This window comes from Procambarus clarkii, chromosome 94 (genome assembly GCF_040958095.1).
Source record: "Procambarus clarkii isolate CNS0578487 chromosome 94, FALCON_Pclarkii_2.0, whole genome shotgun sequence".
Taxonomy (NCBI): Eukaryota; Metazoa; Arthropoda; class Malacostraca; order Decapoda; family Cambaridae; genus Procambarus; species Procambarus clarkii.
In genome coordinates, this window is record NC_091243.1 from 10,031,011 (window position 1) to 10,048,069 (window position 17,059).

Consider the following 17,059-nt stretch of genomic DNA (forward strand, 5'->3'; position numbering starts at 1 on the left):
TGATGATAACGCGAACATTATAAGGAGGATTAGGACAGGAAAATAGCAAGGGGGCTACAAGATGATCTAGACAAACTGAAGGAATGGTCCAACAAATGGCTACAGTCCCCTATCCTAATATCCCAGAGGACTCAAAATAGAAAACTGGGGCCAGATTCACGAAGCAGTTACGCAAGCACTTACGAACCTGTCCATCTTTTCTCAATCTTTGGCGACTTTGTTTACAATTATTAAACAGTTAATGAGCTCCGAAGCACCAGAAGGCTGTTTATAACAATAACAACAGTTGATTGGCAAGTTTTCATGTTTGTAAACTTTAATAAATGTAACCAAAGCCGTCAAAGATTGAGGAAAGATGGACACTTTCGTAAGTACTTGCGTAACTGCTTCGTGAATCTGGCTCCTGGACAGTATGTCAATTCACAACGTCCACGTGCTAAATCTCTGCAATCAGGTTATATTAAAAATATATTTAGTCACTATTCTGTTTTTTATCACCAAAAACTAACGTTAGACACATGTGTGCAACCATTGATGGCAGATGACGTGTCATGTCGTGGTACAGTTGACTAAGGCGCCTCTGGGAACATCCCGTGCGTAGGTTCGAACCCTCATCACTGCCCATGTAGATTTGTTCACTTGATATATCACCTTATTGTAATTTCTGTGTGTACTTATGTTATTTAATTCTATGCTACTATCTATTGAGCCTCATCCTAAATGTTTTAAACAAGCAACTGGGCAGTAAAGGAGGAAAACAAGTTTCAGGTTGGTTATAGTTTTTGGTATTATGCAGTGAAATTGCTAGTCCACATGACAGCTGTCTAGTCCACGTGACAGCTGCCTATAGTCCACGTGACAGCTGCCTATAGTCCACGTGACAGCTGCCTATAGTCCACGTGACAGCTGTCTATAGTCCACGTGACAGCTGCCTATAGTCCACGTGACAGCTGCCTATAGTCCACGTGACAGCTGTCTATAGTCCACGTGACAGCTGTCTATAGTCCACGTGACAGCTGCCTATAGTCCACGTGACAGCTGCCTATAGTCCACGTGACAGCTGTCTATAGTCCACGTGACAGCTGTCTATAGTCCACGTGACAGCTGCCTATAGTCCACGTGACAGCTGCCTATAGTCCACGTAACAGCTGTCTATAGTCCACGTGACAGCTGCCTATAGTCCACGTGACAGCTGCCTATAGTCCACGTGACAGCTGCCTATAGTCCACGTGACAGCTGCCTATAGTCCACGTGACAGCTGCCTATAGTCCACGTGACAGCTGCCTATAGTCCACGTGACAGCTGCCTATAGTCCACGTGACAGCTGCCTATAGTCCACGTGACAGCTGTCTATAGTCCACGTGACAGCTGCCTATAGTCCACGTGACAGCTGCCTATAGTTCACGTGACAGCTGCCTATAGTCCACGTGACAGCTGCCTATAGTCCACGTGACAGCTGCCTATAGTCCACGTGACAGCTGCCTATAGTCCACGTGACAGCTGCCTATAGTCCACGTGACAGCTGCCTATAGTCCACGTGACAGCTGCCTATAGTCCACGTGACAGCTGCCTATAGTCCACGTGACAGCTGCCTATAGTCCACGTGACAGCTGCCTATAGTCCACGTGACAGCTGCCTATAGTCCACGTGACAGCTGCCTATAGTCCACGTGACAGCTGCCTATAGTCCACGTGACAGCTGCCTATAGTCCACGTGACAGCTGCCTATAGTCCACGTGACAGCTGCCTATATTCCACGTGACAGCTGCCTATAGTCCACGTGACAGCTGCCTATAGTCCACGTGACAGCTGCCTATAGTCCACGTAACAGCTGCCTATAGTCCACGTGACAGCTGCCTATAGTCCACGTGACAGCTGCCTATAGTCCACGTGACAGCTGTCTATAGTCCACGTGACAGTTGCCTATAGTCCACGTGACAGCTGCCTATAGTCCACGTGACAGCTAGCTGCCTATAGTGACGTAATTCGCATTATATAGCAGTAGATTACCGGGTACACGATACAGTGTTAGGGCTCCTTATTTCTATGATTCATAAGAGATATACGTTGCTTTGTATCCAAGACAGGTCGCCTGCTGATCTTAAAACCTATATAACCTAACCCGACATAACTTACTTGAGAGCCACTAACACGAGTGGCCTCGACGAGGACAGGAAGTCGGCGGCTTGTCGAAGGTCCCCTCATTTGCCTTGAACTTTTCCAGCTGTACTTTAAACGTAAGCAGAGCTTTGGCATTTACGGTTTGGGCGGGTAGGCGGTTCCCTGGGTTAATAACCCTGTGGGTGAAAAAGCATCTTCTGTTCTCAGTCCTACATTGTGGCTTGTTGAGCTAGAAACCGTTGTTCCTTGCTTGTGTTACATCTGACCTTTTGAAGATCATCCTCCAAATTGTTCAGTATTTTAAAAGTTTCAATGAGATCCGCCCTGACATGTCTGGTGACAGGTATGACAGGAATAGACTTAATTAACTTAATTATGAATTATGAATGAATGACATGCATTAACTTAATATAACCCAACCCAACTAAAACCCAACCTAACTAAACCAAATCCATCCAAATATAAGCTTGCTCAGCCAACTCTAACAATAAATCCGGGTTTAACAATTAAAAGGTTTTGGCGAAACGCAGTTTCTGACACTCAAAGGCCGGAAAGCACGAGTATAAAGAGCTTTGACATCCTTAGAACTGAGAATTATATGTACGGGCAGCATAAAACATCCGCCAGACAGTGTGACGTTGAAATTGCCAGAATTAGGCTGGGATATCGATATCTATGGCAGGTGGCTGCAGGTAATGAATCCCCCAATAAACATCCCAATTGTAAGCTATGTGAACAAGAGCTAGGACGTACTCTCCAACACTAAAACGGAGAAAGATATTATAGCATGAGGCTACAAGATGACTTAAACAAACTGAATGAATGGTCCAACAAATGGCTACTAAAGTTCAACCCAAGTAAATGTAAGGTAATGAAACTAGGGGGAGGAAATAGGAGGCCAGACACTGGATACAGAATGGGAGATAAAGTTCTTCACGAAACGAACAGAGAGAAAGATCTAGGAGTTGATATCACGCCAAACCTGTCTCATGAAGCACACATCAAAAGAATAACATCGGCGGCGTATGCGAAGCTGACTAACATCAGAACTGCCTTCAGAAACTTGTGTAAGGAATCTTTCAGAACCTTGTATACCACGTATGTAAGGCCAATCCTGGAGTATGCGGCCCCAGCATGGAGTCCGTACCTTGTAAAGCACAAGACGAAATTGGAAAACGTTTAGAGATATGCCACTAGGCTAGTCCCAGAACTAAGAGGCATGAGTTACGAAGAAAGACTGAGGGAACTGCACCTCACGTCGCTGGAAGACAGAAGAGCTCGGGGAGACATGATCACCACATACAAGATTCTCAGGGGAATTGACAGGGTAGACAAGGATGGATCATTTAACACGGGTGGTACACGCACAAGGAGACACAGGTGGAAGCTGAGTATCCAAATGAGCCACAGAAACGTTATAAAGAACTTTTTCAGTGTCATAGTTAGTAAATGGAATGCATTAGGAAGTGATGTGGTGGAGGCTGACTCCATACACAGTTTCAAATGTAGCTATGACAGAGCCCAGTAGGTTCAGGAATCTGTACACCAGTTGATTGATGATTGAGAGGCTGGACCAAAGAGCCAAACCTAAACCCCTTCAAGCACAACTAGGTGAGAACTATATCTGTGATTGCCCTGTTATCAGTGATTTCAGACCAAATGATATGAGGAACTTTGAGCTCTGTAATTACTTTACAAGAAATGCGGGAATAAATGGGCAGTTTCTTTCACCCCTGATGCGCCTGTTCACCTAGCAGTAAATAGGTCTGCTTCCTGCATGGGGATGTGTGCGAAAATTAGGATTAAGGACTTGCCCGAAACGCTATGCGTGCTTGTGATTGTACAAGAATGTGAGAACTCTTGTATATATATAAATAAATATAAATAAATAAAAAACTTCATATATTCAGAAATATTGGAAGATATCCTTGTGTTGTACCCAGATTTTGCTAGTGGAAGCTAACAGATCAGCCTTACATTTCATGTTCTCTCCTGATTCCATGAATTTATTTTAGTTATATATTTACAAGAAGGTACATTGGGTTTATGAGAGTACATAGCATTGATGTTTTTACATGCTTGTTAAGCCACAAACATGCATAGCGTTTCGGGTAGTATGTATGACTAACCATCCTGTGAGATGGGGATATTAGATGAACTTATATCTAGTTTTTGAGCTACACTGTATAATCTTTCATATATAATAGGGTAGCAGTACATTGCTGTGTATACCTAAGCTTATTAATAAACAAGCTTAGGTATAAACAAGCTTTAAAATAAATAAAATACAAGTTTTTAGTTTAGTTCATTTATTATACACCCAATACCCATCTTGTGGGCGGTAGTGGAAAGGGTTACAGAGACACATAATGGGCTCAGGGACTGAACCCCACAATTCATTTAGCTAAGCAAGTTACAATCTTGATGAGCTAGTTACAAAATTACAAATAATAAAAAACTGGCGAAACGCCAGTGTACAGTTTGACCGGTCATTCACAAGTGCGGATCCTCACTGTAAGCGACGTCAACACTTCCACCTCAGCCTCGGTGGTATTCTTAAGTTAGCAATTTACTGTGTCAACATGTTCCTTCAGAGGATGTTAACAATTTTACGGAATAATAAACATATGCGACTGAGAAGAGCTGCTGACGTTGTCAATTTGTCAACAACTTCCAACAGTCTGGTAATGTAAGGAGTGTCATGTATTTTTTTTTATATTTATATATACAAGAGTTTTTACATTCTTGTAAAGCCACTGGCACGTATAGCGTTTCAGGCAGGTCCTTAATCCTAATTTTTTCCCCACGGCGTACGACCCGCCAAATAGTTTAACAAGCAGGTACTTATTCACTACTTGGTGAACAGAGGCTACAGTTATGGATTGGCACCCAGTCAATCCTCTCCGGCTGTGATATGAACCCAAGCCAGAGCTGGGCGAGTGCTTTACCACTGTGTCACGGGGACACGCCAGTATACCCTATACCGGCGTGTTTTGTTCAAGAGACTATGCCCATACCGAATTTCGATGAATTTTCTTGAAGGCCACTATTTCTCTAGTGGCCTTGATTAAGACAGGAAGCTGGCACCTTGTCAAAGGTTCACCCCATTTTCCTGATTTTATCCAGCTGGATTTAAAACTGCAGCAGTTTTAGCATTTACCAGAATTTACCTGAGGGCTACTATATCTTTAGAGACCTTGACGAACATAGGAAGCCAGCAGCTTGTTAAAGATTTCCCCTTTGTCCTGATGATTTTATCAAGCTGGATTTTGAAATCAGCAGTGCTTTGGCATTTACAGCTTCAGCAGGTAGGTGCTTCCAAATGTTTATAACTTTATGGATGAAAAAGCATCTCCTGTTTTTTGTTCTGCATTGTGGCTTGCTGAGCGCAAGACCATTTTAACCACTTTTTTAGCCATTCTAGTATTTTACCATTTATTCAGTGTGCTTGTACTTTCCTTGCCAGTTTTCCATGTGGTACCTTATCAAAAGTTTTGGCAAAGTCCATTTGAGCATGTGGTAGGTTTTGTTTTTAACAAAACCCTACAGGTGAAAGCATCTCCTGTTTTCTGTCCTACATTGTGGCTTGTTGAACTTGAAACCGTTGCCCCTTATTTTTGGTAGATCTGATCTTTTAAAAGAAGTGGTCTGGATCAATGTCCTCCAAATTGTTCAGTATTTTAAGTTTACATGAGATCAACCCTTTTATGTCTGGTTTGCAGTATTGTTAGCCCCGAAGCCCTGAACTGTTCCTGGTATGAGAGTTAACTTCGATCTGGAATGATTTCTATCGCCCGGTGTTGAATTTTCTCAAAAGTAAGTGTCTTTCTAAAGACAAGGTATCTGTGCTTGGACACAATAATCCAAGTGGGGGCACATCAGAGACTTATACAGTTATATAACTACCTTCTTTTCCTTGAAGTCAAAGGTTTGTTTGGCTATTCCTAGGGTTTGATTGGTTTTTATTTTTTACTGCAGCTCACAGTTGTTGTGCAACTTTTCAGTGATTGCTGGCAGTGGCAGCTCGCCCATAGGAGCTGGTAAGCTTCAGTCCACCCCAGACACTCACTGCCAGGTGTATGACTTCACCAACCTCACACTAGAATAATAAGCAACTAACAAGTGTGTCATACAAAGTTTTTTTTTTATTATTTTCAATAACATAACTATGATGCATACAGTATGTATCATACAGTTATGTTATTGAAAATAATACAACTGTTAACTGTATGTTATTGAAAATAATATAACTGTATGATTCATACTGTATGATAGTATAGGATTTATCGGTGTCACATCTGGCAATGTGATGCAGACCCTCCCCCCATTCTATTTTCCCATGATCCGCCATAGATTAATGGATTTTGACTCAGATACTTTTCTTCATCAATCTGCTGTACGGTAATGTACATTAGTTGATTTGCTAGTTGTGATGTGTATTGTTTTCCATACATAGAAGATCCTGTAATTTTTATTACATTTAAATGCATTTGCCAGTCTTTTAACCTATTGTGGAGTTCATGGAGTTATTTGTAAGGCCTCTTATATAATTTTCACCTGCTACCTTACCATAAATCTTAAGTGTCTTCTGCAAATTTGGTAATGTTTGTAATATTCTCAGCTTTATGTACTGTATATGACAAAAAAGGGTTGGCCCAAAAATGCAACCTTACTTGCCTCCAAAAAAACAAAGAGTGCATGTTTGACATGACACCACAGACCTATTGATTTTTGTATTATAGTGGAACCTTGATTCAACAAAATTCAATTAAGTGAATCTCCAGTTGGAACACACTTTCCCATTCTGAATTTACTCGCCTGATCCAAAAAATGTGTGGATTTGCTTAGGATGATGGAACCGAGTTTAAAGATGACGGCAACATTACAAGAAATAGTTGGGGCCTTGGGAAAGCCATTGAGTATACTGTATTTAAAACCAAATTCTATGGTTTTTAAATCTATGTCTCAGATTTAAGTTGCCAAGTAACACTGAATGCATTAGTTAATTGTAATTCCCTTTTTACAGGCCCAAGAGTCTAAGCGATACATCCCAAGACGAGCTGTCCTCTATGTTCCTGGCAATGATGACAGGAAGTTGAACAAAATCCCCAGCCTTCGAGCAGACTGTATTGTGATGGACTGTGAAGATGGAGTTGCTCTATCCAAAAAGGTAAAAAACTAGATATTATAGCTTATTGAGGGAGGTATTCCTGGTAACCTATCATTAAATATCTTCCAATACAAACAATAATATTAAATATTATTAAAAATATCAGTTTTTTGTTTAATCTTAACACCAGCAGTGGTTCCTTAAGGTGCACTGTAAAATAAAAAATAAATAAAAACTTGTTGCTATTATTAATATTACTAATATTTTCAGGAATCGGCAAGATCTAAGATCCATCATGTTTTACATTCTAAAGAAATAGATTTTACTGGAAAAGACTGTTCAGTTCGCTTTAACAGTGTAGAAAGTGGACTGTGTGAAGCAGATATGCAGGAGATTCTATCGGCAAAGTATCTTCCATCCACCATACACCTCCCAAAAGTAGATTCTCCTGCGCACCTTGAATGGGTACTGTACATATTTTAAATTTAACCTATAGTTTCACTATATCGTGCAACATATGAAATATCAGTAGCATATATTTTGTCTTTATATTGAAACCAGGTCTTAGAAATGTACATGCAGTACTGCTTTTTCATATTTTTACTCCCCTCCCCCTGCTGATTTCCCTGTCACTTTCCATTTTATATAAGATCCATGCCAGTATTTATTTGTCTTGACTTCACTCCTGTACTACCAACAGTAACAGCTGTTGTATTGCCAGTGAATTAAAGTACACAATATAATTAACTCGTCTGTACTTAAGTACAGTATTTTTATTTTTTTTAGTGTATACAGTACTGTCTCCATTCAGTTTGACTATACATCATACTAATTTTGCAAAATCCACAGGATCTGGGTTTTTTCACCACGGTATGGTATATAACAAGTCCTAATGTAGTTTAATATACACAAGTATATTTTCTGTAATGTAGCATTGTACAGTGTAATGTAAAGTAAGCTTAGCTCTTCATCAACCATTGTCAATAATGTGTGTGTACCTGTACCAGATTTTTGTTGTCTGGTACTCATGTACTGTCTCTCATTCTTGAAATACAGTACTTTGTACCAAGTTTTGAGCTTTTATTTCTAGTAATTGTGATTCTGATAGTAATATTGTTATTACCAGTTTACAGATAAGCTGAAGTTTGTCATGAAGGGTCACAACTCTTCAGAAAAGCTGCGTCTCATAATCTTCACAGAATCTGCAGAATCACTCCTCAGTCTCCCAGAAATTTGTCGTCGTGGAGTTGAGCTGTCCAGAGATGCTCCTTTCGACCTTGATGGCATTGTGTTTGGGTCAGATGATTTTTGTGCTGATATTGGTGAGAATGAGATATAAAGGCAAAATATCCTCGGAGTATTGAGAAAATAGTTAAGATCAGTATCTTGGATGAAAGGTTGCCAAATGTCTTAAGACTTATTTTAAAGGATAAATGGTTTCATTTATATACCAAGGATAACTTTTTTTTTTTTAATATTTTCAAAATTTTAAAAGAAAAATGTTGTATAACACATTAAAAGTTCCTTTTAATCATAGTGTATGACCCCAAATACACAACTTTTCTAGCTATGTATACCTCCTTAGAGCAGGTAGATAGACAAGTATGATAGGTTAGTTAGAATTTACCTCACTGGACATGTGCTAACATAGTGACAGAAGGTACTTTTTTTGCAACGCTTCATATTTTTTACTCTTGAAGTGAATGGAGTGTGTGCATGGAGAAATATAATACAAGTACAATTATGGTCGGCCGAGCGGACAGCACGCTGGACTTGTGATCCTGTGGTCCCGGGTTCGATCCCGGGCGCCGGCGAGAAACAGTGGGCAGAGTTTCTTTCACCCTATGCCCCTGTTACCTAGCAGTAAAATAGGTACCTGGGTGTTAGTCAGCTGTCACGGGCTGCTTCCTGGGGGTGGAGGCCTGGTCAAGGACCAGGCCACAGGGACACTAAAGCCCCGAAATCATCTCAAGATAACCTCAAGATGGTAGTAAAAACCCAGCAATGGCTGTACAGAACACATGTTAAGCATTAAATATTGCACTTGTACTGGGTAGTGAACTGGCAGACAATGAGGGAAAAGAAAACAATTGTTCATCATTATATTTTAGTGTTTCTGTTGCTGTATACAGACTGCTATGGAATGGGAGACTACCAAAAAGACTATAGGGAAACACATTACAGACAACAGTAGGTGATAAACTTTGGTAAACTCTCATGGTCTGCTTCTGTACTGTTCAGAAAAATGGACGTTAGGAAGATATGTTACGGACAAGTTAAGACTTTGGGAATAATACACAACAAAATCACATCCACTAACTGAAAGAAAAAGTATTAAATGTGGATTTTGCAACCAAAGCAACATATGAACTGAGGAACATATACTGTACAGTATTGTAAAATTAAACACATGTAGTACAAAAGAAAATATGCATTGTATTAAAGTTACCTGTATACCATATATACTTCCACATTTGTTCACTTAGAAATAAACATCAATTGATCACTGTCGGTGCAGGCCAAATTAGCCGTCCACATGCAACTTAAAACCAAGTTCCCCAGAGTTGCGTGAGATCAGAGGACACTTTCCCTCGGTACCAGGTCATGAGTTTACAGTCAGGTATTATGTATGCAATAGCACTTTGCACAGAACTGAGAGTCAAACATGACCACAATAGCCTTGGCAGAGATATATGTTCAGTTTACCCTACTGCTAAATGCAGTAGAGTACAGTACTTGTATACTTTTACTCCTACATTGAGAAAGCTTTAAGAATGGAGAAGATGGTATCTTTGACAACCATCTTTATACTTTGTACAATAGCATCAGAAATGATATAAATTTTTGTGTCATACCTCTGTTTTTATCTTTCGGGCTTTTATCTCTCAATCGCACTATTATTTGTAACCCAATTACCTTCGGGTACTGCTGTGTTTTGATCGCGGATGAGGATGGGAAGGAGTAGGGAAAAGAGTTGGCAAGAGTCATGTTATGTTGAACTGAATTGTTGTTGAATGTGACTTATGCAATCCCTTCTTGGGCCAAAGGGTAGGAGCCCAACTAAATGTGGTCCATCATTGTGTATAGATGGAAACTAATATTTCTGCAGTGATACTTGGTCTAAAGTAAAACTGTTTAATAGTCAAAATTAACAAAACTGTTAATTCTCGGGCAATATTATGGTTAAAAATTCCACGAGTTCTAAAACTGATTGGCATAAGATGGGTGTGAAAGAAACATTGAAACCTAGGCACTTAATTAGACCTAATCTAGGACTACCTTACACCACATTTGTGCATATATAAAATCCAAAGCTCTGATGATGGCTTCCAATAACTAACAGTTTTAAAAGCAGAAATGCATCTTATTTAGGTACTTAAAGGCATATTTGTATGCATGCATTAGATGGGTTGCCAATAATGTAAAGGTATGAAAGAAATTGTCAACAGTATAAAAATGTGTGAGAAATAGGAGTCTCTTTAAAAAGGATATTTGATGGAGAAAATTATAATATATTTCAAGCAACAGAATTCATCCAACAGAACTTTTAAAGTCTTGTGATTTTTGTATCAATAGCTTTATTTTAATTTGGTCACATTTTCTGTTTATTACAGGTGCAACACGGACAAATGAAGCAGGAGAATTAACCTTTGCACGGCAGTATGTTGTTACAGTAGCAAAAGCTTTTAAACTGCAAGCTGTTGACCTGGTATATATTGATTATAAAGGTAAGGAGATCCAAGTATTTAAGTGAACAAATTAACACCATAGTACTAAATGTTTGCACTGCTACTAGAGTTCCCACAGGTCACCACTGTGTGCAGACAAACCAAAAACACTGAAAAGCAGTGTTCCTGAAGAAGTCCTGCAGAAATCTCGGAAGATAAATTTCCTCTCTGGCTGTAGTGTACACCCAGTGAGGTACAACCTACAGTACAGTAGTGGAAATAGGCATGTGATTTGAATATTGAGGTTCTGTGATGGACATTGTGGGTAGTTTTTATTACAGGAGAACTACTATGAGAAGAGATAATTCTGTTGTCATCAGATACCTGTAGCTTCATGCGCCTTATCCAAGAGAATTGATAAAAAAATTTAGGATGTAGAAACATTTTTCTAGGCATTTGAACTCTACTCACTTTATGCACTTGCTGGGCAAATGCAATTACTTTACATATCAAAGGTGTTAATGGAGGCTATTTACTTTCTCTGGGTAGGGAAGGCCAACAATTCCAGTTAACTTATATCACATGCTTTTTTAAATGAAAAAAAATCTACTCGTTTCCCTTAGAACTGCCCCTTTCTGTACCCAAATTTGGCATGTTAAGGCTGGGAGTAGTATACTATCTCTGTCCTTTCTTTACTTATATGCAGACATTCCATCCTTTCATTATAATACAGTATTCATCATGCTGATGACTTTCCTATTCATTACTTCTTATTACCCCTCTTCCATACTTCCATTTTTATGAAACACTGTCTCCAAGTATTTAAATTAATACCTCTATCAGTTTTATTACCCCATTTTGTCTGGCAGTTCAACTCACTGTCTTGGGACTATAAAGATCTTTTGTGATCTACTAGTTATGAAACGAAGGATCTTTATACTGTTCTGTATTTTAGATGTTGGTGAACAGTGATTATGTTCTCAAAACAAAGGACCCAAATCAATTTTATGTTACATCCATTCCCCTTGTTTGAGTGAAATGTACTTCAAACTGATGATATTAAGAGCTTTTCTTGAAAGTAGCTTCTCTCACTTTGAATGGTAGAATGTACTTCTCAAATATGCATGCCTAATATCTTGACATTTTCTTGTTCACAGATCTTGATGGACTCCGAACACAAAGTGAAGAAGGAGCTGGTATGGGATTTACAGGCAAACAGGTTAGTGATGCAAGAACGTCAGTATTCAGGACAGGATAGGTAATGTTGGGAACAGTAGACCAATGTTGCTAACGTGCATTCCTTGCAAAATTCTGGAGAAAGTAATTGGGAAGAGAATGTGGAGGAGTAACACAAACTTGATAAAGAGCTCTACGGCAGCATTTATAATATTCTGAATGTTATCTAGAAACTTTTTAATGCAGATGAGGAGTCACAATAACATGGCTGAAAAATTAAACTTTTTAATATTTTGTAACATGGTGCTGCATAGTCTTCTGGGCTTGTGGTTTGTTTTTATGATTACTTGGAATCGTGTTAATATTTGTAGCAAAGGTAGAATTCCTGGAAAAAAATTATGATGTGTTTAGGCAGATAAGTGATTTTCTCATTGTCAAATGCAGGTCATTTGACTTATCCATATTTACAGTTGAAAATTATCAGGCCAGGCAGCAGTGTGAAGATAGATACTAAAGATTTGTCTTGAGACTTTCCTCCAAGCTTACCAAGGTTAGCTTTTCACATGTCACTTAAGAGGATGTGATCCAGGTGCTTTTTAGTGCTTCTCAAAAATTTCTTTACCTAATATCTTTAGATGTGTATTATCACGATTGTTAAGGTGTTAAACTTACTTTATACAAATATGAGGTTTACTATATTCAGCAGTCATCCACATGTTTTTTTCAATAGCATCTTTAGTAGGTGATTAAACTAGATGATCAACTTAGCAAAATATATACATAAATGGCCTATGCAATGGCCAGACTTAATAGATCTTGACATTTGCAGAAAGATGCCCAATTTCAGACGTTTTAAAAGACTTTGCCAAGAAATGATATAGGTGGCTGGTGCCAGTTAAATCATGGTCATTGGATAAATGCATAATCTTTTATACTATATTGTGAAATTAAAGTGTAGCCTCTGAATTTATGGTATAGAACACTGATTTTCTACTGTATTCTATTTGTTTGAAAATCCTACTAAATGAATTATGTAAAATTGCTCATTCAGAATAATTCCTTAGCAGACTACTTTGTTTTTATGGAAAGCAACTTGTAAGGAATTATAAAATAATTTAAGTTATTAACTTGCAGGTAATCCACCCGGATCAAGTACCAGTGGTGCAGGAAGCCTTCTCACCACGGCCAGAGAAGGTGGAATGGGCAGCAAGTCTTGTGCGTGCCTTTGAACAGCATCAACAGGAAGGAAAGGTATGTGATGGATGTTTCAGTGAATGTCTGCAGTTAAGAACAGGAATAATGTACATGATTGTTTGCCAACATACTTGTCTATCGCAGTAATAGTTAAAACAGCATAATAGTTGCCTCAATACTTTGTACTTTTACAGAAATGTTTTCCTCTATAATTATCCCTGAAATGTGCTATATTCTTGAGTTAATCTTGTATGGCCAATTTGTAAGCCAGAGGCATCCCCCCCCCCCCCACTTCCTATTCCAGTGAGTTGCAGATTACGTTATGAATGATAGTTTGATGTAGGCAATCTTGTATAATTTACTATCCGTCTTCTTTTTGGTATACTCTAATAATTTTTTGTCACAGGGAGCCTTCACTTTCCGAGGCCATATGATCGACATGCCACTACTACTACAAGCACGCAATGTTCTCCAATTGGCATCCAATACATAAACATGTATGTATATATTTTTTGTCTAAGTGGATATATTTGAGAGGAGATAATTTGGTTAAGATAGTAATATACTTTGGAAATAATGACCCCACAGAACTTCAATAACAAATCTAATGCAGATATGCGTAGGTGAATGTAGAAACTGCGGTCAAATTTTATGAACAAAGGCATATTAAATTGTGTAGCTTAGTCATGGACTATTTCTGAAATTATAAAATAATATTACAGTTATCACATTGACCAAAATGGCACCTCAGAATGGTGCAGAAAGTGTAGTTTTTGTAACTCTTTGCTGTCAAGTAAATCATTGTTCAAAAGATATCAGTGCATTTTGTTTAACTATCACGCATGCTGTTGCCATTATAAAATTCCACCCTAGATTGTTGTCCCCCCCCCCCCCCAATCCAAACAAAAAAGTTAAACAAGAATATCAGTCCCCTTTATTGTTCTAATTTTGACTTTCATACCACACCAGCATCTCGCATAAAGGTAAACGCTTCCACTACTTCATGCAGTAAATGCAACATTCAAGGATTGGAACAAAACTATTCAAGTGGGGTAGTATTTCTGAAAATCATAGTCATGCAAATTAAGTTTAAATTACAGTACAGTATATGGGAAAAATAAGATTACCAAACAACACGCCAGAAGATGGAGACAACGTTTTTGTCCATCCTGGATTTATCAGGCCTATTGTGATGGTAGCAAGGGAGACACTGGCAATAAGTAAAGCAAGAGTGAGGTGAGGAGCAGGTAAAGAGAAGGCAAGAGTAAGGCAAAAGGTAAGACCTGGAAGAATGGCACGAATGGGATGGGTGTAAAAATGGGGTGAAGGAAGAATGGGATAGTTAAGAATGAGAGGAGAAAGAAAAGGGAGTAGGCTTATGTCGGGTCACATTTGTTAGGAAGGTTAAAGCATTCGAGTATGTACTGTGGAAGGGAAGAGTCGGCAACAACAAAGCCAGGACAGGTTGTATACTGGGTAGGTTGTATATCAGAGCCAGTTTGACAAGACGGCATCTGTGAAGAGTAGAGGCAGGAAAGATTATTTTAGAAGACCACTCAATAGGATTAGAATCCCTAACATGACTGAAGAGAACATTTCGCATCTGCAGACTTTGACACTTCTTTTGTGTTCCTTAAGTTTATTATTTAGTGTACGGCCAGGTCCCTAAAGTATTGGAGAGGACAAGACAAACAAGAAATAGACACCAGCAGCATTAGAAGCAGGAGCAGCAGTGCGAGCCAGATTACTACGAAGAGTGTTAGTTTGTTGAAAGGAGAACTTTATGTCTAGAGGACAAAGGGTATTAGTGTGATTTTTTTAGTTTAGATATGAAGGAAAAGCAGAGCACAGTGGTAATAGTGTTGGAAATAGGTTTGAGATGAAAGAAATTTAATTTAGCTTGAGAATAGGTACAGTTGATAATATGTAATGGGTAATCAAGGCAAGAAAGAGATTTGTAAATAAAGGAAATTTCAGAATCAAGAAACTGAGGTTCACTGATGCGCAGAGCGCGAAGGAAGAGAGATGAGAACACTTTTCTTAACAGGAGGATGGTAGGAAAAGAAATATGAACATAGCATTATGCATGGGTTTGCAGTAGACAGAGAAACTGGACATAGAGCTGTGAACATGAACATTATGTTCACAGCTGTGTCCTGTTCCACTTTACCTGTTTACCACAAACCCATGCATAGTGGTATATATATACATCTTCCTACCATCCTCCTGTTAAGGAAAGTGTTCGTCTTTCTCTTCTTTCATGCTCTACGCATCAGTGACGCTCAGTTTCTTGATTCTGAGATTTCCTTTATTTACAAATCTCTTTCTTGCCTTGGCTACCCATTACATATTATCAACTGTACCTATTCTCAAGCTAAATTAAATTTCTTTCATCTCAAACCTATTTCCAACACTTACCACTGTGCTCTGCCTTTCCTTCATATCTAAACTAAAAAATCACACTAATACCCTTTATCCTCTAAACATAAAGTTCTCCTTTCAACAAACTAACACTCTTCGTAGTAATCTGGCTCGCACTGCTGCTCCTGCTTCTAATGCTGCTGGTGTCTATTTCTTGTTTGTCTTGTCCTCTCCAATACTTTAGGGACCTGGCCGTACACTAAATAATAAACTTAAGGAACACAAAAGAAGTGTCAAAGTCTGCAGACGCGAAATGTTCTCTTCAGTCATGTTAGGGATTCTAATCCTATTGAGTGGTCTTCTAAAATAATCTTTCCTGCCTCTACTCTTCACAGATGCCGTCTTGTCAAACTGGCTCTGATATACAACCTACCCAGTATACAACCTGTCCTGGCTTTGTTGTTGCCGACTCTTCCCTTCCACAGTACATACTCGAATGCTTTAACCTTCCTAACAAATGTGACCTGACATAAGCCTACTCCCTTTTCTTTCTCTTCTCATTCTTAACTATCCCATTCTTCCTTCACCCCATTTTTACACCCATCCCATTCGTGCCATTCTTCCAGGTCTTACCTTTTGCCTTAGTCTTGCCTTCTAGGAATTACCTTCTCTTTACCTTCTCCTAATCTCACTCTTGCCTTATTTATTGCCCGTGTCTCCCTCGCTACCATCACAGCCTACTTGGTAATGGTCTAGGATGGACCGAAACGTTGTCGTCTCTTCATCTTCTGGTGCGGTTTGGTCATCATATCTTCAGCCTCGTTATTGTGACTCGGTCATCTGCGAAATAAGCCCTACAAAAGTAAATTTTTTCACAATAAATCACTTATCTTATTATTTAATGCTCTCTTTACTTTCTAGATACAAATATAGTACAATATGAAGAGAATGCTTGGAAAGTGCAATAATGCAAGAAATATGATCTGTGTGGGAACCTGATGGTGTACTGTAGTAGGTCAGCGGATCATCGAACAATCCACACAACATTGCCTGAAACCAAAAATTACTGGCACATTTTAATCTTGGCACAAGTGATTATTTGCGCAACAAATACATTATCCAAAAATACAGGCTGTCTGTACTAGTACAGAAATTATCTGGAAAATATAAAGTTAATTGCAGATTGTGTACATAGTGAACACTGGACATTTTGGCAACAGGTAATACTACAAATGTAAGGGTAAGACTGTGTATTATTTTTATTATCTATGCACACAGCTACCTATGGCAGTTAATGAGAATATGTACACTAATTGTAAAAGAAAATAAACAATGATAATAGATGGTTCAAAATGTATGAGAACTTGCCTAATTTACCTAACATGATAGAGAAGAAACCAATTTACAATTGTTGAGGAGTATCAAACAAG

General features: G+C 38.8%; 1 protein-coding gene across 3 annotated transcripts in view; it reads left to right on the plus strand.

Annotated features, from left to right (window-relative positions):
* LOC123747318 (citramalyl-CoA lyase, mitochondrial) overlaps positions 1 to 16,986 on the plus strand; it is a 28,034-nt gene extending 11,048 nt beyond the window's left edge. The window contains exons 1-9 of one of the 3 annotated variants that reach the window (XM_045729435.2): positions 4,602 to 4,804; positions 7,147 to 7,290; positions 7,501 to 7,695; positions 8,357 to 8,552; positions 10,845 to 10,958; positions 12,056 to 12,117; positions 13,209 to 13,325; positions 13,675 to 13,765; positions 16,551 to 16,986. In XM_045729435.2, coding sequence (XP_045585391.1) covers positions 4,703 to 4,804; positions 7,147 to 7,290; positions 7,501 to 7,695; positions 8,357 to 8,552; positions 10,845 to 10,958; positions 12,056 to 12,117; positions 13,209 to 13,325; positions 13,675 to 13,761 — 1,017 coding nt within the window. In that variant the 5' untranslated portion in view covers positions 4,602 to 4,702 and the 3' untranslated portion in view covers positions 13,762 to 13,765; positions 16,551 to 16,986. Of the gene's footprint in view, positions 1 to 4,601; positions 4,805 to 5,045; positions 5,429 to 7,146; positions 7,291 to 7,500; positions 7,696 to 8,356; positions 8,553 to 10,844; positions 10,959 to 12,055; positions 12,118 to 13,208; positions 13,326 to 13,674; positions 13,766 to 16,550 lie in introns of those variants that run through there. The other 2 variants (XM_045729436.2, XM_045729434.2) reach the window with 2 other exon arrangements.
* Positions 16,987 to 17,059: the final 73 nt, after the last annotated feature.